This window comes from Mastomys coucha, unplaced genomic scaffold (genome assembly GCF_008632895.1).
Source record: "Mastomys coucha isolate ucsf_1 unplaced genomic scaffold, UCSF_Mcou_1 pScaffold22, whole genome shotgun sequence".
Lineage (NCBI taxonomy): Eukaryota > Metazoa > Chordata > Mammalia > Rodentia > Muridae > Mastomys > Mastomys coucha.
The window spans coordinates 117,756,871-117,782,419 of record NW_022196905.1 but is presented as its reverse complement, the minus strand read 5'-3'; the positions used below and the strand labels follow the sequence as shown (position 1 = coordinate 117,782,419).

Sequence of the window (25,549 nt, the reverse complement as noted above, 5' to 3'; positions counted from 1 at the left end):
GGGAAAGGGAATCCTTCGCATGCCACTGGGGAAAAAAAAACCTAAAGAAATCTAAATAGGGTAGACAATAGAGTTAACACCATTTTACCATTTTGGTACTGGTTGGTTATCCATGGCTAATGTACACATTATAAGATATTAACAAGTCAAAAAGTGAAGGAGCAGATAGAATGTTCTGAATTATCTTCTAGATGTTTCTGTCCATGTAAAAAAGTACGGCCAAGTATGGTAGGTAGCTCATGGCCATAATCCCAGTGCTCAGCAGGCAGAGGCAGGGGGAATCACGTCAAATTTAAAGTCTGTATGGTTTATACAGCAAGGCTCCACTTCAAAAACCACAATACACTATATTCTATTTGCCAGGTATGGTATCTCATGTCTGCAATTCCAGCTCAAGGGAGGCTAAGGCAGGAGACTGACAGTTCAAAGCCAGCCTGAGCTATATAGCAAGACATTGTCTCAAAATAAACAACAGGGGCTTGGGAGATGGTTCAGTGGGTAAAGACAGTTGCTAAGCCTGATGACTTGGGTTCTGTTCTTGGGACCCGCACGGTGGAAGGAAGAAAATTCACTTCTTTGACATCTCTGCACGCATGTACAAACTCCCACCTCCACAGCATAAATAATTCAATGTAATAAAAAGGCAAAAAAAAAAAAAAACCCATTAAAAATTAAGAAGTGATTTGGTTCAATTTCTAGGAATTTCATGGATTTTTCTTTTAAGGTGTTTAGTGTTCATGCCAACATTTGGAATGAACAAGGAAAAACCAAAATGTTGCCATTGAGACAAAGGCATACTGTGTAACATTAAAAAAGAATTTGGGGGCTGAAGAGATGGCTCTGGTTAAGAACATGCTCGGTTTCTCTGGTCTCCTGAGGACCAGAGTTCAACTCCTAGCAACCTTGTCAGGTGTCTGTAACTCCATCCAGGCCGGAGCCTCCGTGGGCACCTGCACTCTTGTGCTCATATTTATACATAATTAAATAATGATAATAAAGTTTTAGAAAGCATTCGGTATAGTTAAAAGCACTGCAAGGCCAACTGCAGTGCTCTGACATCTCACTTCTGCTAAAAGAGAAACCACATGGGAAGCAGGGACCTAAAATCAGAAAAGGTTACAGCTGAGAGCGGAAGGGCACACCGCAATCCCTGCTAAGGAGAGGCTGGGGCAGAAGGATCGCTACAAGATCAAAGCCAGCCTGGGGTTCAACACGATGCCTTGTCTCAAACAAACAAACAAACAAACAAAAATCTGGAACAAGAAACCATCTGTTCATTATGGTTACCTCTGGGATGCAGGACAACGGACATTTCCAAAATTTCTACTTTTGAAAAAAATTACCACACAAAACGTTGGGCTTCGACATGACATTTCCACGTCTGTTTCATGTTCTCTGCCTGCTCACTCCGCTCTACTTTCATCTATTGGGTTTTGTTTTGAGACAAGGTCTTACCTTGTAGCTTCCTCTGTAGCCCAGACTGTCCTTGAACTCAGGGCAATCTTCTTGTCTCAGCGTTCCAAGTGCTGAAATTACAAACATGAATCACCACGACTGGCTTTGTTAGTGTTTAATAGCCAAAACTCAAAACAACCTCTATTATGTGTATACATCACATTTTCTCTCTTTTTTCCTTTCTTTTTTTCCTCATGTAGCCTAGCTTGGCTTCAGAGTCGACGGGTAGCTGAGGGTGGCCTTGAACTTCTTTCTGATCTTCCCACCTCTACCTCCTGAGTCGTAGAATACAGATTGTGCACCACAACTTATGCAGTACTGGGAACTGAACCCAGGACTTCATGCATGCTAAATAAACACACTCATTGAGCCGCATTCCCTAGCCTACATATGGCACATTTTCTCTGTCCACTCAGCTGTTGATGGGCCTTTAGATTAATTCTCTATCTTGGCTTTCCTGAACATTGCTACAGTAAACATGGCCGTGCAGGTACCAGAAGTGGTATGGCTTGTTTATATCGTAGCTCCAGCTATTATACTGATTGCTATAATGGCAGCATTCATTTAATTCCCACCAGTGGTGTATAACTACTCCTTTCTCCCCACCCACCCCACATTGGTAACCATCATTGAACATTATCTTCCATTTTTCTTGTTGTTGGTTTTAGTTTTCCTTGGCTATTTGTTGTTGTTGTGTTTGTTTTGAGAGTGTTTTTTTTTTGAGGGGGGGGAGTAGAGACAGGGTTTCTTTATGTAGCCTTAGCTATCCTGAAACTTGCTCTGTAGATCAGGGTGGCCTCAAACTTATCCTGAGAACTGGAATTAAAGGCATATGCCACTACCACCCGGCTAGGTTTTTGTTTTTGTTTTTTAGAGACAGGGTTTCTCTGTGTAGCCCTGGCTGTCCTGGAACTCACTCTGTAGACCAGGCTGGCCTCGAACTCAGAAATCCACCTGCCTCTGCTTCCCAAGTGCTGGGATTAAAGGCGTGCACCACCACCGCCCGGCTAGTTTTTTTTTTGTTGTTGTTGTTTTTTTTAAATTTTCTTTATGTGCTTGAGTGTTTTGCCCATATGTATGTGCACCATGTGGATCTGTGGCCCACAGAGGTCAAAAGTGGAATCAGGCCCCCCGAGACTGTGAGACACCAGGTAGATACTGGGAATCAAACTTGGGTCTTCTGCAAAAACAACATGTACTCTAACCACTGAGCAACATCTCCAGCTCCTATAATTTCTTTCTTAAAACATGCTCTGGAGACAGTTTTGGCTCCAAACTTCTCCCTAGAGTGCTGGCAAACTCAGGTCCCGGAAGTCAAGTCTCAGAAAGTTTGTTCTAAACCTGCTGAGCACACATACTGAAAGCAGAATGGGTCACCAGGCTGGGAGAAGGGGAGTAGCCATATCAGGTCAGCAAGGCCTGCGAGATGAAGAAGCTCTACAGCAGTGACAGGGCATGCAGCGTACATGTCCAAAGTGCCACACAACTAAACATCTAGCAATGCTTAGAATGGCTAATATAGCATCATGGCACACGCAGGCCTTTAAAACCAGCACTCAGGAGTAGAGACAGAATATATACAAGTTTCAGGCTAGCCTAGTCTACAAAACAAAGTCCAGGCTAACCAGGGGTACAAAGGAAATTCCTCCTCCTCTTCCTCCTCCTCCTCCTCCTCCTTCTTTTTGGTTTTTTGAGACATGGTTTCTCTGTGTAGCCCTGGCTGTCCTGGAACTCACTCTTGTAGACTAGGCTGGCCTCGAACTCAGAAATCCGCCTGCCTCTGCCTCCCAAGTGCTGGGATTAAAGGCATGTGCCACCACTGCTCGGCATGGGAAATTTCTTCAAAGAAGGAAGAAAGGAAGGAAGGAAGAAGGGGAGGGAGGGGAAGAGAGAGAGGGGACCAGTGACATGGCAGATGGCTCATTGAGTAAAATACTTGCCTAGCAAGCCTGACACCCCATGGTTTACTAGAAACCACATTAACACACAGGCAGGATACCTGAACACAGTGCACACATGGACAACCCTAGCACTCTTAAGGCAAGCTGCGTGGTGGAGACTGGCCTCCCTGCAGGTCAACAGGTCACAAGAATGAGATGCTGCAGCAGAAAGAGAGATTGTCTCAAAACAAGGCAGAAAGAAAGAATCAATTTTCAAAATGCATAAACCCACACTCACACATGTATGGCTATACACAAATCAGTGTAGAGTCAGGAAGTAGGATATTAATTATGAACAGCGAGAAAGGAAATGGCTGGAGGAGGAAGGATATACGGCTTCAACACACTCTGTGATGTACCTTCCTTAATCTGGTAAGCATACTGGTACATAAGTGAAAAAAACCAAGACTCAATCTTCAAATCAAAATAACCAATGTTAGGGTTAGAAAGATGGCTCAGCAATTAAGACTATACACTATTCTCGCAGAGTACCTACGTTCGGGTCCCATCCTCATCAGGCAGCTTACAACTACCCGTAACTCCAGCTCTCGAAATCTGAAACCTTCTTCTTGCCTATGTTCTTGTACACTCACACAGAACTACATACATAAACACATAATTAAAAATAAAACCTTTAGCCGGGCGGTGGTGGCACATGCCTTTAATCCCAGCACTTGGGAGGCAGAGGCAGGCGGATTTCTGAGTTCGAGGCCAGTCTGGTCTACAGAGTGAGTTCCAGGACAGCCAGGGCTATACAAAGAAACCCTGTCTCAAAAAAAAAAGATTAAAAAAATAAATAAAACCTTTAACAATAACCAACTATGACATAAATGTGGTTGCACACACTCTGGTAATCCCAGCACTTATTATGCCAATGCAGGAGAATCACCCTGAGTTTGACGCCAGCCTGGGTTACATAGTGAGATCTTGTCTTTAAAACAAAACAAAACAGAACAAAACAAAACATACTAGAATAAACAAAAAACCCAAAACCTTAAAACCAACCCTCTCAATAACCTTACATCCTATATTTTCATGGCACACCCGAACAGCATCAGCTTTAAATAGTCATAAAATCCAAAGCCAAAACCATATCCACACTTTTATCCTTGTGGACGACTGGTGTGCGGGTAACTCTGGTATTTGGGCATGAGTACATGACGGCACGTCAGGCTGTGAGTCTTCAAAGGGTGCGGCTCCGACACCTGATGCCTTGGGGAATAATTCCTGCAACACCTACACGCAGTGCCCAGCCTGGGCCAGGCACACCTCAGCACATTCACACATGTTCTCCCACCTTCTCCAACCAGAAACCTCCCCCCTTATCTTGAAGACAAAAATCTTACACAACAGCCAAGGCTGGTCTGGAACTTATTAAGTAGCTCAGGTCTGAGACTCACAGTAATTCTCCTGCTTCAGTTCTGCAAATGCTGAGGTGACAGGAAGAAGCTACCATATACCTGGCTTCAAATTGGACATCGTTTAGGAATAATCCTACCAGTGACCACTGAAGAGAAGGAATTGTACCTAAGGTTAGAAGATCTTACCATTCAAATAGGAAGGACTTTTCTCCTCTCTATTTTAAAAATACTATGTGCTTGTCTAATAATTCCTGATACTGTGTAACAGGAGATGCCTGGCTTACCCGGCAACAATGTTCCCTTTGAGAAAGAGCTCTGCCAGGCATATGTATATGTATTTGTATATGTAATTGTATATTTGTGTGAATGTATGTATGTGTGTGGCCCTTGGTCCCTTAAAGCACAGTCCTGCCAATTACAAGTATCATAGGACATACAGGAGCAGAGAGAAACATAAACACCACACAACCAAAACAAGAAAAGAGTGTGAAACTCCACCAGTGCATCCCACAGGCAGGTCCGACATCAGCACCCGAAACCTTCACATGGTTTTGTCTACGTCTCTCAGCCCTTTGAAGAGCAGTGAGACGTTTTTAGGGTAGCAGAAACAAGATGATTTTGTGGTTTGCTCTGACAAAGGAAGTGGTGTGCGACCTGAATAGATCAGTGGCAAAGAAGCACATCACATGTGGGTTCTGAGGACAGGCAAGGCTGGAATGCTGGCATGTAAGCCTCACTTAAACTAAGCCCTTGGATCGTTACTGCGTGCCAGTGAGCCATTTGGAAACTACCTTGTTATGTTTTTGGTTTTTGAGACAGGGTCTCACATATGTAACCCAGCCTGACCTTCCTAAGTGCTGGGATTATACATGTATGTGGTCACCCTGGGCTTCCTGGCCTGCTCTTGATCTATGCTTAGTGAAATGGGTTCTTTCCTCTGCATCCTCTGACCTTTATTTAGTCTTCCTTTCATCTTCTGTGGGCACTGTTGAGAAGTTCTACCTTAAACCTCAGGTGGCTGCTTCCTGAGAGTGTAGCCAGGCCTCTTAGACAGGTCTGATCTTTCCCAGGAGAGGGAAAAAGATAAAATACCATAAACGCAGCTTCTTACATCCTTTTCTGTCTTTATTGTGTTCTTTTTCTCCTCAGGATCATATTTTTCTTTTTCTTTCTTTTTTTTCTTTCTTTGTTTCTTCTTTTTTTTTTTTGGTTTTTCGAGACAGGGTTTCTCTGTATAGCCCTGGCTGTCCTGGAACTCACTCCGTAGACCAGGCTGGCCTCAACCTCAGAAATCCACCTGCCTCTGCCTCCCAAGTGCTGGAATCAAAGGCGTGTGCCACTACCACCCAGCCAGGATTATATTTCTTGATCAAGTATAACAATTTAAAGGGAAGAAAACCCAAAGTTTCCTTTCTAAAGTCGGTAAAACCTTCTTCTTTGTAGTTAAAGCGAAACACCTCTTCCGACTTTGTGTGCCTGCTCTGAGCACAAAGGGCTAGGAGACTGGAATCAGTGGAGCTCAGCCAAATGTTCTACGTGAGTGTCATTTCCATACATACAGGCCATGTCAGTCAGCCATCAAACATCTACTGAATGCCTGACTGCTCAGGACAGTTACAAGGTCAGCCTGCTATGATGTCAGAATGATGGATGCCAGACTGTGAGTCAGGAGACCTACCAATTATTTGACTTGGGGGTTGGAGACCCTGACTTCTCTGTTCCAGGGCCTCAGTTTCCATACATACAGGTGGAGATTAGCCTGGGCTGTAGGTTTCTCCCAACTGGAAACCATGATGAAGCGTAAAGCAGGATAATGCATCCCCTCATTCCTTTATCTCCAGATATCTCCAGACAGTTGGAGAGCCTGAGTGAATGAGTGTAAATTTTGATGCCTTCAAGGGCCCAGTGGGGTCCACCCGGATGTGTGGACACCTTCCCCCTGGCCAAAGGGACCATCCACATGTGTCTGTGTTTAGAGCGCTCCAGTCATACTTTCTCTCTCACTCATAAAGTGTCCCAAGCTCATCTTGCTTGCCTCGGGGCCTTCACACATGCTGGACTTGCTGCTTGGGCTTCTGACAGGAATGATTATAGATTTGTCCTTTCTTCACACTTCCTCAGTCGCTGCTTCCTAGAAGGTCGCCTCTTACACGTCTCTATGTTCTTCCCTATTATGTTATTTTGTTTTTTGGTTTCGTTTGGGTATTTGTTCTTCGAGTTGAGGGATATGTAGGTAGGGTGTCTTGTCTTATTCAGGACGGTCCACTTAGCCAGGCATGGTGGTTCATGTCTGTGATCCCAGTTTTCAGAGGGTGCCATAGCAGGACCACTGTGAGTTTGAGACTGAGTTCTCGGTCAGCCTGGACTAGAGTGAGATCCTTCTTCAAAAAATTAAAAAAAGAGGGCTGGAGAGATGGCTCAGCGGTTAAGGGCACTGACTGCTCTTTTGAAGATCCCGAGTTCAAATCCCAGCAACCACATGGTGGCTCACAACCATCTGTAATGAGATCTGATGTCCTCTCCTGGGGTGGCTGAAGACAGCTACAGTGTACTTACATATAATAAATAAATCTTTAAAAAAAAATTAAAGAAGATAAAATTGTGGGACTGGAGAAATGGGTCAGCAGTTAAGAGCACCTGTTGCTCTTCCAGAGAATCTACTTCAGTTTCCAGCACCTATGTCAGGAGTTCAGTGACCTCCAACTTCAGTTCCAGGGGCTTGGACACCATCTGCATCCAACACACAGATGACACACACTGACACACACATACAAAATGAGTTTTAATTCTATACTCAACGCCCGATTGATACTGTACTAAATTCTGAGGGAGCTGATGGACTCTGGATTTGTTTCCAGAGTCACCTTCTTCAAGACGCTGGGATTCAGTTTAGACTCGGAGGCTTCTGAATTGTCTCTAGGTTTGCTTTTTCTTTGTCTTTGTTGTTAGTTTTTGAGGCAGGGACTCTCAACGCACACCTGACCTGCCTGGAACTTAACAAGTGTAGGGATTGAAGGCAAGAGCTACCAAGCCCACGCTGTCTGTTCCTTGACAGACTTGTCTGCTTTTTTGAGGGGGGGAAAAAAATAAAGTGGCTGGTGAGACGGCTCAGCAGGTAAGAGCACTGACTGCTCTTCTGAAGGTCCTGAGTTCAAATCCCAGCAACCACATGGTGGCTCACAACCACCTGCAATGAGATCTGACACCCTCTTCTGGTGCGTCTGAAGACAGCTACAGTGTACTTACGTATAATAATAAATAAATCTTAAAACAAACAAAAAAATGGTCATCTAATTAGGGGTAACATATCTACAGGTAAATTCTTTAAAAAAAAAAATAAAGGCTCTTATGATCTCACAACATACTCACCTCCACCCCAGTGACATCATGACCGCGTGATAGCGTCACAACGCTCTCAAGGTCCCTTCCAGCTCCTCCTCGGAAGCCTCTGACCCAGTCACAGGCAACAAGCGCTCTGGGCGGTGCTTTCGCGCGCCAATGACGTCACACCCAGCCCTGGCGTCACGTGCCCCCCCGCGAGGGGTGGGGCCTGAGGGCGGCGCTTCCGGTCGGCGGAGCTTGGCGGCCCGAACGGCGGCGGCGGCGGCGGCCGAGTGGCGGGATGGCGGGCGCCGTGAGCGAGGCGCGTTTCGCGGGGCTGTCGCTGATGCAGCTACACGAGCTGCTGGAGGACGATGCGCAGCTCGGCGACATGGTGCGGGGGATGGAGGAGGTGAGCGTCTTGGCACTGGGGGAAGGGGGTGCTGGGACGGCGCGCTGGCAGCCGGAGTGGGGCCCTGGCGCGAGAATCGGGGGCACCGAGGGCCCCAGGCCGGTTTGAGTCGGGGATCGGACCCTAGGACCGAGACATGGGGTCGATGGGGCCGGGAGAGGGAGTGAAGGCGCCGAGATTGGCTTGGTAGGGGTGGAGGTGGCGGCCGTTGAGTCTCCCAAGGACTCCAGGGAAGCCAAGCAGGTAGATTAGGCATGGGTTTGGGAAGATTTTGAAAGGAAAGGTTGGAAAGTCGTGGGGGCACTGAAGCCGGTAAAAGCGGATCGGATCTGGGGACTAGCTCGAGTTGACGGACCGTTCAGAGATGGGCTTGTGGGGAGCGGAGATCTGTCGCTGAGTCTAGGATGGGATTCTGAGAAGCGGGGGGTGGGTGGGGGGTCCTCGAAGTTCAGAGTCTCAAGGCCACAGACAGTCAGGGTAAAATGGGAAGGGGCCCAGTGACTGCGCCTCTCCAGAAGGCCCTTTCCCGTGAAAGTGGCTTTAGGAGAGTTGGTTCAAGAGTTCCTTCCTTTGCTCGTTCTGTGAACGATCTGATCTGTGAGTAGCAAGAGAATCCCTTTCCTTTCCCCAAGCATCCCGGCCTTCGTGTAAAGAAAGGATTGAGGGAATTCTAGCATGCCTGGCTCTGCCCCGCAGCTGTCTGCCCACCTCTTTGGGCTCCTGAAATTGCTTCTGGCAACCCAGTAAAAGGGGCTGGGAGCTAACCACTGACCCCCGCTCCCCCCACCCCCCTTCTCTAGTCCAAAGCCGGCCCAGCCTCTGGAAGGCATGTGCCCGCCCATGTTTCTGGTTATCTTCCTCCACACCTCCGCCTGTGGTTTGCTTTGAGTGACTGACTTCACCCTTGTAGATCTGCCTTGAGTCCTTCCCCCTTTTCCTTCTCTCCCAACTGGTCCTGACGCTGATGGTATGCTTCTGGGGCTGTCTGATCCAGCTCTCTGTGGCCCACTACCTTCTTTGTCTGGGAAGTCTGAGCTTCCCTAAGCCCACAGTGCTTTAGTTTTGCCTCCTGTCAGAAGCTGTGATAGGGGCTTTTTTTTTTCTTTTTTTTTTGGCTTGCTTTCCTAAGAGGAATTGTTCAGCACCCAGCCAGGCCCCTTCCAAGGGGGCTTGTAAGAAGGTTGTACATTCAGAATCCCTGGAAAACCCTCAACAGATCATTGTCTGCTGCTACAGAGAGGCCACTGTAGTAAGATGGTATCAGTGTTTCCATTAATACACCCCTTGTATTCATGGGCTTTGCAGCTTGGCACATAGAACGTTGCCCTGAGATGCAATTTACCCAGTTTGTGGTCTCCATGTGGCACTGTCCATTTTCAGAGAATAATAAGAGACCAAAAATAAATAAATAAATAAATAAAAAGCCCATCTTTGTTGACTGAATGAGAATTCCGTGTCTGCACAAGAAAGGACAATCCTTGCTTGGCCTCACTGCAGTTTCTAAGAGACGTTTTGTTGACTGTGTGCGGTGTGTCTTTCGTCTTCCTAGCTTAATAATGAAATGATAAGCATGCTTCTCAGCATGTGACCCTGCCTGCAATCTGCCACTTTGCTGCATGTGGCTCTTCTGTTTCAGTGAGAACAGCTACTGGGACTCTCTACGTGGAACATCTAATAAGACAAACTCTTACTTAGCGGAGGGACCGGTGGGGAGTGAGTCAAGTAGTCTGTGACTCCAACCTCACCATCCTCCCCCTAAAAACCTAGAGACTGGTTTGTTGTTGTTTTGTTTTTCAAGACAGGGTTTCTCTGTGTAGCCCTGGCTGTCCTGGAACTCACTCTGTAGACCAGGCTACCTTGAACTCAGAAATCCGCCTGCCTCTGCCTCCTGAGTGCTGGGATTAAAGAGTATGCTTCCTTACCTGGCTTAAAACTGGAGCTTGTTAGAGGAAGAGAAGGCAAATAAATGTAGCAGGATGTTAGATTTAATTTAGTGAGTTTTTTTTTTGAGTCAAAGTGTTCTTCCTACCACAGTGCGGGATGGAAGTGCTGGGGACTGACGGAACCTGAGGAGACCACATAGTGTTACTGAAGTTATGCAGCAGCAGAGCGTGTGGAGCTTTTAACAGGGAAACACTTTGAAAACCAAAACACCTGGTTTGCACACCCTTTGTCCTAGTTATGAGTGGTGTTTTCAAAAAGGAATGGGTGGAACTCCGACAGTGGTTTTTATTTTATTTTTTAGATGTGAAAGTTTCCCTCCCCTGGCTGCGTCACACATTTGTTTATTTTGGAATGGTTTCAAGAGAGAAAAGAAGATTCTATGAACCATCCGGAACCACCCACTCCTAACCAAATGGAGAATTATGTGAAAGTGTTAAGGAGCTTTTGGGTTTTGGAATGGTAGACTGTGGAGTGGACTTGGCTGCTTTCGTGCTGTGTGACTGTAGGCAGATTACTGCACCTCTCTAAAAAGCTCTGGGGAAAGGCCGTATGATGTTTCATAGAGTTGATAGGGGTCAGGTGAGACGGTGACTTTTAAACACCAAACACAGCTTACGGTTAGTGTTCAGTGTTCAATAAAGAGTGATTGCTAGAGCCAGAGCTGTAGCTCTGTTGGCGCGGTGCCCGCTGTGGAAGTGGAAAGGCCTGAGTTCAAACCCGAGAGCCCAAATAAAAAGCCAGGAATGGTGACACACAACTGTCGTCCATTTGTCTCCCTCAGGAATGGGAGACAGGAGGCTCCCTAAGGCATACTGGTCAGCCAGCCTAGCCTAGTGGAGAGCTGCAGAGACCCTGTCCCAGTTAGCGAGGTGGACTGGGCCTGAGGAGGCAAGGCACCTGAGGTGGGACGCCTGAGGTCTTCCTCTGGCATGCATGCTCTGGTGTGCATGTTGCCTTGTATGCACCCATGTGTATATATGTGCGCACATGCGTATACACACAGAAACGGGGGGGGGGGGGGAGAAAATACCTGAGGTTCATTTTTTTTTTTTTTGAAAGAATAACTGATGAGTTGGAGAGATGGTTCAATGGTTAAGAGCCCTGGCTGCTTTTCCAGTGTACTTGAGTCTAATTCCCAGCACTCACATGGTGGCTCACAGCCGTTCTGTCATTCAGGCGTACATGCAAATAGATCACTCATATTCATAAATAAATACGTTTAAGAAAGAAAAGAAGCTGGGTGGTGGTGGTGCACACCTTTAATCCCAGCATGGGAGGCAGAGGCAGGTGGATTTCTGAGTTCGAGGCCAGCCTGGTCTAGAGAGTGAGCTCCAGGACAGCCAGAACTACACAGAGAAACCCTGTCTCGGAAAAAAAAAAAAAAAAAGAAAGAAAAGAAAAAAGACTAGCTGATGTCACCCTAACAGATGAGTAAGGTCTCGTTTTTTAAAACTTTATAGTAAATGTTGACTTGCCGTTAGCCTCAAACATTTTATCTTTCTACAGTCAGAGGGGTCATGTGACTCAGTGGTTGAAGGAAGCATTGGGGAGTGGAATCATAGCACAGACTCTCATAAGCTGAAGTGAAGGCTGGTGCTCTGGCAAGCTCACTCTCTGTCTCTCTCTCTTGCTCTCTCTCAACTGGCAGAAGAACTCGTTTTAAATTGTAGGGTGAGGCTTCTCGCAGCCCGCGGGGATATTTTGTGGCTGCTGTCAAGTGTGTCTGGGTGACAGCCTCCACAGTTAGGCCTAACTGCTGTGGGCATTGTCTTCACTATTTTAATTGCAGAGTATGAGTTTTAGCACCGCTCCTGGGCATTACCATGATGGCAGTGAGGTTGGTTGGGCTGGCGGCCCTGTGTACTTTCTCTTTTCCTGTCTCCTGTCCCAGATGCTGCTCCCAAATGCAGACATCATTAGTCGGCCTTTTTTCTTTAATTGTGGGTGTAGGTGGGGAGGTGGGGAAAGGAATGGAGGGGATGGGAAAATGACGTGGGGGTTGAGACAGGGTCTCCCTGCATAGTTCTGGCTGCCCTGGAACTCATTCTGTAGATCAGGCAGGCTTAGGTAGATCCACCTGCCTCTCCCTCTCTGCCTCCCAAGTGCTAGGATTAAAGGCCTGCCTGTGCCACCACGCCTGGCTGGATTTGTTTTGTGTACACATGGGTGTTGATGCATGAGTGGGGATCAGAGGACAACTCTGAGGAGGATGTTCTTTCCTTCCGCGTGGGACAGAGGGCTAGAACTCGGGCTTGAGCAACGAAGGGCCTTTACCACCTGACCAACAGTTATGACCCGTGGGTCTCCGCCCCTTTGAACGCTGAAGAACTCTTCCACAGGCTTCCTGTAAGACCATTGGAAAACGCAGATGTTTACTTGACAATTCACAACAGTAGCAACACTACACGTATGAAGTAGCAGCGAGAATAACTTCATAGTTGGAGGTCACTACAACACTGGGGACTCTAAAATGGTTACAGCATTAGGAAGGCTGAGAACCACTGACTTAAACCGTCTCGCTGGCGTTCTTCCTTACTTTATTTTTACTTGGCAGCGGAATGCGCCTTTATCTGTCCATATGAACCCCATTGACTGGCAAGGCACTCCCATAAAAGGAACGGTTGCTTGGGGGATTAGACAAGTACTCCCGACCTCTTGGGTCACTTCTTCCTGTGTGTTTTCTATGGAAATGCTGCCTGCTCTACGGCTAGGCTAACGGTCTCAGAGGATTCAGATTCCCCAGCTTTGTTCCTGTGGGAACGAAAGTGCCGGCACACCGAACTGTCGTGAGTCTGAAAAGACAGAGTGTTTTGTGGAAAGTAAAGAACTCTGGCCTGGAAGCAGCTGCTTCCATGAGGCCTGTGGGGCTGTGACTCGTGTGTGACAGCAGTCACTGCTCCAGTCAGAATGGCTCATTGCAACGGAACGCTAACCCGGGTCTCCTTCGGAACACACACACACTGGCTGAATCACTGCTGGTGGGACTTGGGTTTTTAGAAGGCAAAGAATTTGAACTTGCTGAGGTTAGGCATCTGTAGCCCTGGCTGTCCTGGAACTGACTCTATAAACCAGGCTGGCCTCAAACTCAGAGCTCCTCCTGCCTCTGCCTCCTGAGTGCTGGGATTAAAGGTGTGCGCCACCTTTGCCTGGCAGGTTTTCCTTTTTAAAATAGTAATGTTACAGGTTTATGGGAAGGTGATAGGTAAGAGTCACGTGACTGGGTGACTGCCTTTTAAGTTACTTTAAGTCTGTGCCCTTCAGTTTTCTCAGCCTTTGAGAGTGGTGGTGTCTGGCTTTTAGGGTTTTAGGCAATCCAGAGGGAGTGGTCCCCAGAGGGAGTGGTCCCCAGACCCCCCTCCCCCCCAGAGCTTTTCTGAGCTGGTAGTTTGAAACAGGTTGAATTGTCCGAAGCAGCTGGATTGTCACAAATTTGAGACCAGACAGGCTCAATTGTGAGAGACGGTCTCTAAATGAAAGAGATTAGGGTCTAGGCCTAGCCAGTTTCACTGCCCCTTCTGTCACCTGAGTGGAAGCTGGAGTTTTCCAGCTCCCTCAGCTCTCTCAGTCAGACATATTCTCTTAGCCTCTTCTTTTGTGTCATCTATGGCATTTGATACCCATTTTATAATCTGTCCACTTCCCTGTGGCCCCATGGCTTCATTTTGTCACACATGTGTTTTCCATGGTGTCACCAGCATGGTGCCTGAGGAAAAAGGGCATCTCCATCAGTGCCACTGTGAGTAGATGAACAGTGGCCCGGATTGAGTGCGGAAGAGGGGTTCCTGTAGGTGGAAAGGGAGAAATGGGACCCTGCTGGAATGTGGGGCTCCAGCAGGGCACCTCCAGGACAGGAGGGAGTGTGTGCGGCTTCAGAGCTCCCTCAGAACCATCTGCATGAGATTGTGACTTCAGCCAACCTTTCCCAGGGCTTGGAAATCAAAGCCACAAAGGTTTGCATGACCACCACATAGTTAGTGTGTCGTCAGGAGCAAGGGGGTGCCATCAAATAACTGGGAGAAGTTCCTGGAATTGAGTGACCCCCATTTTGATGTCCTCTCACTGTGCTTCTGTCAGAACTGGCCTGAAGCAAAACCCGGAGTGACCATTTGCACCTGATCTGCAGTGGCCGTGCCCTGCGCTACGGAAGGCCAGCTGTGTTGTTCATGAGGCCCTTACTGCAGTATTTGGAGTGTACGTTGCCATGGTGATTTATGCCGGGCACACAGTACAAGGTTATCTGCAGAGACGCGCTGACAGTTGACCGGGCGGCCTCTGGCGCCAAGACCATGCTGAGAGGGAGTTGTGTTTGGCTGTTCCCTTCATGGCCGTCACCTGGAAGAACTGCCCTCAGCAGCAGGGCAGAGGCAGAAGCAAAGCTCCTTGCAGGATTTCTTCACGAAGAGTGGAATTTGAGGTGTGATGTGTGATGTACTTGGGCTTGTTATTTCTAGAGTACATGACTAACTCTCACTTAGCAAACTCAGCTGGCTAGGAGCTTGCTGTGTAGACCAGGCTGGCCTCAAACTCACATTCCTGCCCCTGCCTCCCAAGTGCTGACGTTAAAGGCATGCGCCACAACCACTGATATTTCTTTTTTTTTTTTTAATTGTACATTTTATTAATGTGTGTGCCTGTGTGGAAGTCAGGACAGCTAGTGGGAGATGGTTCTCTCCACCATGTAGGCTTCGGCAATTGAAGTCAGATTGCCATCATGTGTACGTGGCTAACCCATCTGTCTACCCACATACTTCTTTTAAATCAAAGCTTTTGTTAATCTCCAAGGGTTAGCAAATGGCCTCTTGAAGTTTTGTTCATGTCCATAGCTCAGTGCCCAGCATGGTGAAGGAACGCAGTGGCTGCTAATTAATGTTTGTCTATAGACAGCCGGTTTTCTTCCTGTGCACATAGCTGAGTTAGAGGAGGTTTATTCATTACTCAACCCTTGTGGAGAACCTGTTCTCTCTGGGGATGTGAAACTAGTAAAGCCACGGTTTTCTTTTTCTTTCTTCCTTTTTCTTTTTTGTGGGGCTGAGAATAGAACTCAGCGTCTTCCAAAAGCGAGACAGGCTGTCCACCAAACTGGCTTCTCAGCCCCAGGTTTTTATCTTTTAGGATCATGCTGATATACACAGCTAAATCCACAAGACCAGTTTTAAGCGCTGGAACATAACACACTGTAGTCAGAGGAGACCCAGGAAGCCTTTAGGGGCGGGGAAGGTCACAGAGTGTGTGTTTCCTGGAGGAGAAGTGACTCAGCTGGGATCCTGAGGTTGAGGTGTAGGCAATCAGGCGATAAGGGAGTGGGCTCTAGGGCCTGGGTGGGCAACAGGAACAAAGACTCCTGCAGGTTCTGGAGCTCCGCAGAACCTAAGGTGTATATATATACTTAGTATATACGCATATACTAAGGTGGCGTGAGGGACCAGGGCTGGGCTGATGCTGGAGAGACACCAGATGGCCTTGCAGGCCACCAGGGTAAGGAGCTTGGCCTGATCCTCTGGAGAGCCACTACAGGATTTAAGCCAGGGGGTGTTGTGGTTGGCTGCCCTTGACATTTACGTAGATGATTCTGCTGTGCGTGTGGGAGTGTGGGGGATGAGTTAGAGGGGGATAAGATGAGGAGACATGAAGATCAGTTAGGCTGAAGAAGACTGACCCTTGAGCAGCCACAGGTGTGGGCTTCAGGGCCGGAGGCTGTGCTCCCGCAGAGCCACTGGGACTTGCTCTGCCCAGAGGGATGATAGTGAACTGGTTGTGTGTATCTGTGAGTTGCAAATTATAGAGGCATATAGTGGAGAGCTAATAAATCCGAGTGTGTGTGTGTGTGTTCAGCAAGAAAATGATAGGAAAAAAGGCAGTGTGAGTTTTACAAACTACAAAAATTGGGATGTCAACCACCTGTGCATATGTATGTATTTGCTTTTTGGTGATAGTGGGAAGATGATAGCATCTTGCTGTGTAGCCCAGGCTAGCCTCAAACTGGTGCTCTCCCACCTCAGGCTCTGAAGTACTCCTCAGACTACAAGGTGTAGCTATCATATGTGGGAGGAAGCGGAGAGACTGAGGCAAGTTTCCCAAATACGAGTTTGCTCACTGTTAACACGATAGTACCAACAAGAGCATCCTAAAACAGGTGCTGCGTCATTCTCCTGTTACCCTCGCTATCAGATGCTCAGGTAGGCGCATGAGTTAACACTAGACAGGGGGACATAGTCGAGACTTTTTATTTAATAAAAGAAAACCAGCTGTAGTTCAGATGGCATCCATTTAGTCCCCAGCACAGGACACCGGGTGTGTGGAGGCTCTGTGTGGCCCTAGGACTTGGGAGCCAGAGGCAGAGGATCGGGCTTTCAGGACTCTCCTCAGCTGTACAGGGAGGTTGCTGCCAGCCTGGGGAAAGAAACAGAGAAAAGGCCTCCTGTGTTAGTTATCCCAAAGATTACATCAGATAGCCTATGTAAGCCAGGGAGGTATCCGGCAGCAGTAATAAGACAGTGAGCAGAAACGGCCTCTCCGTCCTAACCCAGCAATGCGAGGCCATGTGAGCTGACAGGCATTTCCTTCAGGCATTAATTCCTGGAATTTTAATTCTTGATGATCATTACAGGGCTCCCAGCAAGTAGAGTTGGGGAAATAGTGGTTAATGGGGTGGGGAGGGCTGCTTTGTTTCTTTCTGGCAGTGTGGGGGGAGTGGGGGGCAACTTTGGCTGGTGGGGAGGTGGGGTGGGGGAAGGAGGGGACTTGAGGGGTTGGAAGGGTGTGAGGTGAAGTTCTAGAGGCTGTGCGCCAGCCTGTGGTGTGCTCCTGCGTGCAGCGTACACCAGCATGCAGTGTTCTCATTTTCTAGATCCTTAGTAGATGCCTGGGGCCCTGCGGCCTCCTGTGGGATCAGTGGGAGCACGGTAGTTGTTGGGTGTCCGGAATGAGTTCTGGGGCAAGGTGGAAGGCCTTGTGAGTTTTATGGACTCTGTTTCAGGAGGTGGATAGCCTGTATTTGTTGTTTCTGATCCAGCATCTCAAACTCTTAAAAAAGCACACCAGGAGTTGGTCCGTCTTTTCACCACGTGGGTCCCAGGATTAGAGTTCAGATGGCTAGTGTTGGTGGCCATGCTACCAGTCCTTACAGCATAATTTTCAGTGGCTACTTGACATTTTTTTTTTTGGTTTTTTGAGACAGGGTTTCTCTGTATACCCCTGGCTGTCCTGGAACTCACTCTGTAGACCAGGCTAGCCTCAGACTCAGAACTTCGCCTGCCTCTGCCTCCCAAGTGCTGAGATCAAAGGCGTGCGCCACCACTGCCTGGCATCTTTGTCTTAATGTTGTATTCTGAGTTCTCAGGTAATCTCCCCATGATAAATTCTGTTTAAATGACATTTAGCGCTTTTGTTATTTTTTTTTTCCCCCAGTGGGTTAGTGTTGGGGCTGCAGTGATGAACTTACTGCAGAGGGACCTGTCTTTCAGTCATTGAGGGCGTGAACCAAAGGCACTTGTGGACCCTAACCCTGCTAATACTTTTTTCTGTCCCCTACCTTCCCCCACTGTGCTCTGGCCTTTGCCATCTGTTCCTCCCATGAGAGGCCACAGGCGATGAGTAAGCCTTGTTAGGGACTAGAAACACGCAACTGTGAGCCAAAACAAAGTGCCTCTTTATAAGCTGATTAACTCTGGTATTTTGTTATAGTGATGGAGAATCAGGAATCAGGGTGGCTTAGGCATCTGGTTCCCTACATGAGAGATAGCTAGGTTTTTAAGAAACTTAAGTAGAACAATCTAGAGAGCAATAGTTTCTCATTTTGACTCATTTCTTTTTTTTCTAACTACAAGAAGAAAAAAAATCTCCTGATTAAAATAGGATTTTTCTCCTCTATACCAAAGTGAGAATAAGTAATGAAAGTCATGAAAGAAAGTTTATTAAGCTGAAGTCAGAGTCAGGGTTAGAAAGGTCAGGTCAAGATGCATATTAAAGATAAGAGGGAAACATCAGAAGACACACAACCAAGGGCCCAATGGTATAGACAGCTTTCCATTTGTACTTTATAGAGACCAAACTGAAAGACGCCCCCACACGAACCTCTTGACGTGGTGGGTAAGAGCAAAGAGAGCCTGAGAAACCTCAGCTGCTTTGGTGGCTGGCCTCAAACAGAAACCACCAAGAAAACCCAGGTCCAGGGCATGCGGTGGCCTCCCTCACAGTCCCACTGCTGTGAGGCTGAGAGAGGGTGGTCACTTGAGCCCATGAGTTTAAGACTACTCTGGGCAACATGGGAGATCTGTCCCCCACAAAAGAGAAAATAAACTTAGAAGTTGGGGTTTAGGGGCTGGTAAGATGGCTCAGTGGGTAAGAGCACTGACTGCTCTTCCAAAGGTCCTGAGTTCGGATCCCAGCAACCACATGGTGGCTCACAACCACTCGTAATGAGATCTGACACCCTCTTCTGGTGTGTCTGAAGACAGCTACAGTGAATTACGCCGGAGCGAGCAGGGCAGAAGTGAGCAGGGCCGGAGCTCAATTCCCAGCAGCCACACGATGGCTCACGGCCATCTGTACAACTACAGTGTACTCACACACATAAAATAAATAAGTAAATCTTAAAAAAAAAAGTTGGGATTTAGAAATTTTCTTTACTAAGCTGAATTTTGCGGAGTGTGGACAAGGGGAGAGAGTCTTCAGTTTTAAATTACCACGCCTGAGCTCTTCCCACTGAACTAAGTGTTCCAGTAATTCTACATCCGCCTGCCTTCGCCATCAACAGAGGTGACTGAGGGGCCATGAGATTGCTCAATGGGTAATGGCAGTTGACAACCTGAATTTGATCCCCAGAACCCACATGATAGAAAAAGAGAACTAAGTCCCATGCTACCCTTGGATCCTGTGTGTGTCCTAGCTCGTGCATAGCCATTGTGGCAGCTCTTGTGCTCGTGTGAAGTCCTCATCCATTTGCGTTTCTATTTGTTCGAGTATGAGTACACTCACACAACCGCAAACATTAAAAGTTTTTAAAAGGGACTAAGCCAGGCATGGTAACATGTGCCTGTCATCCCAGTTACTTGGGAGGCTTTCGCAGGAAGATCATTTGAACTCAGAAGTTTAAGACCAGCAGTGCAGTGACACCTCATTAATTAATTAATTAATTAATTCCAGGCCTTAAGAGGCAGAGGCAGGCTTAGGCATATCTCCGTGAGCTCAAGGCCAACCTGTTCTGAGTGAGTTCCAAGACAGCCAGGGCTACACACAGAAACACTCTCTCAAAATAAACAAAATAGAGTGTGATAGCCCTTTACCCTCCTCATGGTGAGCCTGGCCTCTCTGCTGCTCCCTAGCCACATGCTAATCAAGGCCCAAATGTGTTTGCTTTCAGACCTCTTCAATCTGAGCTTATTTCCTTAGAAATTATGCACTACTCTCCAGCTGGTGAACTGTGAGTGGAAGGAAGGGGGCTGCCTCTGTGAAGGCTAAACTAACTGTGTGCTTTAGAAAGCGCATTTAATACAAAGACTCTCGCTAGGAAAGGCCCAGAGCCTTGCTGGTGAGCGAGGAGTGGACTAGACAGAGAACCAGCCAAAGCGCCCCAGGATTCTGCTCTCTAAGTGCTTGCCCAGTGCCTGAGTGGCACTCAGTGAAAGGATGTGACCATGTAAAAATGAAGTGAAGGGGCTGGAGAGATACGGGGCTGTGGGTGACAGCCCTCCTCTCCCTCGCAGAGGACCTGAGTTCAGTTTTCAGCACCCACATAACAGCTATAACCATCTCTAACTCCAATTCCAGGGGATCCAGTGCCCCTTTATGGTCTCCGTGGGCATTGCACATGCATATGGTACACATGCAGATAATACCCATATACAAAATGAAGTCTTTTTTTTTTAATGAAGAAAGTAGAACCTTTCTTTAATGAAGAGACCTTGGTGGCTAGGGAGATAGCTCAGGGCAAAGGGCTTAAAGATCCATCCCTAGGGGGCTGGCAAGATGGCTCAGTGGGTTAAGAGCACTGTCTGCTCTTCTGAAGGTCCTGAGTTCAAATCCCAGCAACCACATGGTGGCTCACAACCACCCATAATGAGATCTGACGCCCTCTTCTGGTGTGTCTGAAGACAGCTACAGTGTAATTACATATAATAAATAAATCTTTAAAAAAAAAAAAAGATCCATCCCTAGAAACCATGCGTACAAAGCCAGACTCCCACAAGATTGCCGTGTAGTGGGCCGTGTGCTCTTCAGTCCCAGTGCCGTGTAGTGGGCCGTGTGCTCTTCAGTCCCAGTGCCGTGTAGTGGGCTGTGTGCACTTCAGTCCCAGTGCTGTGTAGTGGGCCGTGTGCTCTTCAGTCCCAGTGCTGGGGAGGAAGAGACAGGCCAGCCAGTGAGAGAGACCTTGTCCTAATATAAGGCTGTAAAGCGGATGCACCTGAAGAATTAACTGTGCCCTCTGGCTTCTACACACTTGTGCATATACACATGTACCTGCACAGACGAAAGACCTTTGTCTTTAGTGGGGAAAAAATGGGCACATTCCTGCCTTTGAAATGACTAGCCAGTGCATGCACGAGGATTATGAGTATGCAGCCAGCCTGGACTACATAGTGAGAGCTATCTGAAAGAAAACAAAACAACCAAGGTGTTTAGTGTGAGACTGCTTTAACCAATCTGCACAGCTAACTGACTGATTTCGTTATGTGTGGTGCAGAATTTCCAGCAAAGATTAGGATTCAGTGGTCTGGGAAAACATACACCCACACCCCACTACCACCACCACTTTTAGGAAACAAGGGACAAGGGCAGTTAGCATCGTGTGGTCAGTGTGGGTGGTCCGTCCTGCCTTCCCATCCTCCTGCCTTCCCACCTCACCCAGAGTCTTGAGTTGGCATAAGGCCGGTGGCTCTAGACAAGTCACATGTCAAAATGGGTCTCAGTTATCAGAGCCACTCAGACCAGTCACACTTCCTTTCTCTTCACACCACATAAGTAATTCCAAGTTCCAAGAGCTTGATTCTTTTTATTTGAATATTAAGAAATAAGTCTTCTAGGAAATAGCAAGCCCTGGGGTGTCATCCTAGCAGAACCAGGACACTGGCAAGCGGTGCATCCCAGAACTGACCTCACTTCTTCTCTGGGACTGGCCTCTGTACTGTGTTTCTGTGAGCTCCTGCACTTGTGTTCATGTGAGTGGCATCCCAGTCCTTAGCCTCGTGGCCAGCTCCATGCGGTGGGACTGAGTTTAGAGGCCAATACCTGCTCCTTTCTGAAAAAGCAGCTAGCTCTGTCTTCCATCCCAGCAAGAAGGTATCTTTACTTTGAAAAAAAAAAAGTGACTGGAAATCCATTTGTGTGTTTTGTTTGTTTGTTTTTTGGGGGGGGTTGGGTTTTTGTTGTTGTTGTTTTTCGAGACAGGGTTTCTCTGTATAGCCCTGGCTGTCCTGGAACTCACTCTGTAGACCAGGCTGACCTCAAACTCAGAAATCCACCTGCCTCTGCCTCCCAAGTGCTGGGACTAAAGGCGTGCGCCACCACTGCCCGGCTGTGTGTTTATTTTTTGAGACAGGACTTCTCTGTATAGCTCTGACTGTACCAAAATTCACTCTGTAAGGCCAGGCTGGCCTTGAACTCACCGAGATCAGACTGCCTCTGCCTCCCAAGTGCTGGCACTAAAAGGTACCACACCCAGTGTAAGGCGCCTTGCTTGCCTGGATGGCAGCAATAATGATGAAACACCGAGACTTCTTCTCTCGCGGTTTACTCAGAAATTTTATTTTGTGTTACAGCTCTTCTAGATGTTACGGCTTCTTCTTGCTTCCTAGATGCCGCGGGCAGCGGTGGCTCTGACTGCCTGGAGAGAGCCCCTTATATACCCGTGCCCGAGCTCTCGTGGTCCTCCTGGATTGGTTCCCTGGCAATCGCCTCATTAGCATACACCTGCTCCGGAGGGGCGCGTGCGCAGCGCTGCCACCGCCGCAGTCTTTTATTCAATCAAGCGGCTGCCTACAACCCAGGAAACCTTTGTTTCTCAGCCAAGTGGGTGGAGCTTTTGATAAGCAGCTGGCGAGTTCCTTCCTGAGTGGGCTGTAGTCTTGGAGAAGGTTTCACACAGCCCCCAGGACAGTTATATTTTGGGCCGGTTTCGTGATGTTTTGTGGCTCCTCCACTGTATTTCTGGGCCGTCCTATCTTCCCTCTGTCACTGTGCTAAGTAGTCTGACTCTGCAGCTGCTAGGTTCTTCTCTGGAAAAACCAAGGGAGACTGAACTGAAGGGAGCTGCTCAGACTGCTGCAGCAGACCTGGGCGGGGGATGACTGTCGGCCAGAATCCCGGGCCTCCCGAAAACACCAAGTCAGGTGGGAACTGACTCTAGCCATTGGTCAACTCTTCTGAATGAGAGATGAATTCAAGCTTTCTAATAACCACAGGGCTGGCAAGATGGCTCAGAGGGTACAGGCGATTGCTTTATAATCACCTAAGTTTTAATGATGGAAGGAGAGAATCAAGTTCTGTAAGTTGTTCTATGACTTCACTCATGCGCATGTGCGTGTACACACACACACACACACACACACACTCTATGTGATATAAAAATGATAACATACCAAGGCTGGAGAGATGACTCAGTAGTTAAAGGCATATACAACTCCTGCAGGGGACCTGGGTTTGGTTGGCTCAGCTATGTGCGGCTCTCCAGCGCCAGCACTCATACACATAACCACTCACAGACACACGAACATACATCATTAAAAAAGAAACCCACAGCGTAAAGCCTGTGACTGGTGACTTGCATTCAGATGAATGGGTAGAAAGTTGCAGTTAAGCTGCTGAGCACATGCCCTGTGGAGCACAAGGCCAGCGCTTTCCTTGCAGTGTGGTCTGCAAGCCCACAGTATCCAAGGTCTCAGTGCAGTTTCAACCCTTTGCTGTGAATGGCAGAGTAGAACAAAAGCTTAAGGTGTGTCTCCTCATCATTGTGTTTCAGAGAGCTTTAAATTTGTCTGAAATGGCAAAAGTCAAAGGAAGATGTGGCCAGTGAATGATGACCTCACTAATTGGACAGTTTGAGAGCATCACACTCTGCAGACGCTAACTCCCTCTTCCAGAAGTTTGTTTGTTTGTTTTTTTGTTTTTTTTTTGTTTTTGTTTTTGTTTTGACTGGTTCTCATTTTTTTTTTCTGGTCTTTTGAGACAAAAGGAGCCTTACTGTAGCCCAGGTTGACCCCAGACTTACAGCAATCCTCCTGTCTCAGCCTCAGAGTACTGGGATCATAGGTATGAGCCACCATGCCTGGTTTAAAAGTTGTCTTTAAAAAGGTGAAAGAGTATTTACCTTCTTGTTTTGTTTTGTTTTAATTTCATTGTGGGTGGTTATGAACCACCATGAGGTTGCTGGGATTTGAACTCACGACCTTCGGAAGAGCAAACAGTTCTCTTACCCACTGAGCTATCTCACCAGCCAGGTGGTGGTGGCAGCCCACGCCTTTAATCCCAGCACTTGGGAGGCAGAGGCAGGCAGATTTCTGGAGTTTGAGGCCAGCCTGGTCTACAGAGTGAGTTCCAGGACAGCCAGGGCTACACAGAGAAACCCTGTCTTGAAAAACCAAAAAAAAAAAAAAAAACCAACAAAAAAGGTGAAAGAGAGCAAAACCAATACCGTGCTGTTCCTGTGTGAATTGTGCTTCCTGTGATCAAATAAGGCAGAAAGCTCTAGGGACTCAGCCAACGCCCGGAGACGTGGATGATGCTGAAGAAACTGTGTCTCTGGAATGTGGAGAGTGATCCTGGCACGTCCTGTGATCAGGATAGAGTTCGCCCCGACACCGAGGTTCTAAGAGTGAATGATAGGATGCTGCTGCTTTTGAATACTTTAAAAGTGAAGGTTGTGGGGTGACTTGCAGATGGCCTCCGGCAGAGCAATGTCCAGCCCTCTACATGAAGAAATGGTGTCTTAAAATGTTGATAGTGGAAGGTAGTGAACTGTTGTCTCCATTTGTTCCTCAGCAGAGCCACGGAGCAAACAGTGAGGAAAACCTCGGCATTGTTACAGCAGGGCAGAGAGCACAAACAGATGCTGGCACATGCTGGGATGGGAAGGTGGGGACCACCATGAAATGTTCAGTGCCCCCAGTAACTTCCTAAACCTTTATGATCATATCTGCCTAATTTCCCCGCCCTCTTTGTGTGCAGGCCACACCACTAGTGACAGAACACATGGCACTGCCTGGACTAGGACAGTGTCCAACCTGCAGAGCCTTATGCACGGAGATGATCTTGACCATGAGACGCCATAGCTCTGGGCTGCTTCCTGGTCATTGGTGGGCTCTTAGGTGTGCTGTGTGTTTCAGTCACTTTGTGACTGACCAGGATGAACAATCGCTTGTGGTTTTTAAAAATGTACTTTTAATTAAAATAGAATTACACATTTTTCCCCTCCCCTTTCCTCTCTCCAGCCCCTCCCTGTATCGTTTCCAATCCTTCCGGTGCTCCCCCTCCTCAGATTGATAGCTCTGATTCATTGGTTATTGTTGCATACACATATCTATATGCACATGTCTGTTTTGTGTGTGTAGGTTTCAAGGCTGACTAGCTTGTGTTAGACAATCCGTGGGAGGCAGGTTTTCTCTCTCCTAACAGTCATTATTTGCCTAGTTCTTTGTCTAGGGCTGGGACCCCATAAAGCTGCCGCTTCTTTTTTAATGAACCGGTAAATTACAGTGGCCTCAGGGCTATCTGGTAACGCAGCTTTCTTGTGTGCATTGAGCTTCGTCACTGAGGAGGGTTGAATACTGCTGCAGTGGATTCCCTAAGCCACCTGTGTCTGAGGGGTCCCGTCCTAGCAACCATCGTCATGGTCTTACCCTCTCCCCTTTATTTAGTGCTGTGCGCAGTGCCTTGGCAAACCAGGATGACAGGCAGTCACCACCTGCTGTGTGGTAACAAGCATCAGTCTGTGGTGCTGCCAAAACTGTGTTAGACAGTTAAAGACTTAGTCTGCCCTTGGAGGAGCTTGGACAGTAAGGGCAGGGGGTGGTGAGGAGTGAAGTTGTGTGTGTGAGCTGCCGGTGCTGTGCTGTGCTGTGTGTGCTGTGCTGTGCTGTGCTGTGCTGTGTGTGCTGTGCTGTGCTGTGTGTGCTGTGCTGTGT

At 47.7% G+C, this 25,549-nt stretch overlaps 1 protein-coding gene and 1 long non-coding RNA gene across 3 annotated transcripts in view; one reads left to right on the top strand and one right to left on the bottom strand.

Moving 5' to 3' along the window:
• LOC116068414 overlaps positions 1-8,230 on the bottom strand; it is an 11,129-nt gene extending 2,899 nt beyond the window's left edge. Inside the window, exons 1-2 of the long non-coding RNA XR_004109576.1 lie at positions 8,126-8,230; positions 1,456-1,526 (exon numbers count right to left, since the gene is read on the bottom strand). This is a non-coding gene — a long non-coding RNA (uncharacterized LOC116068414). The remainder of the gene's footprint in view (positions 1-1,455; positions 1,527-8,125) is intronic.
• Positions 8,231-8,256: 26 nt separating this feature from the next.
• Positions 8,257-25,549, top strand: part of Vps37b (VPS37B subunit of ESCRT-I) — a 30,102-nt gene continuing 12,809 nt past the window's right edge. For both annotated transcript variants that reach the window (XR_004109575.1, XM_031337888.1), the window contains exon 1: positions 8,257-8,489. Coding sequence is in view for 1 of the 2 variants with exons in the window: in XM_031337888.1 (XP_031193748.1) it covers positions 8,379-8,489 (111 nt within the window). In the remaining variant the exon portion in view is untranslated. The remainder of the gene's footprint in view (positions 8,490-25,549) is intronic.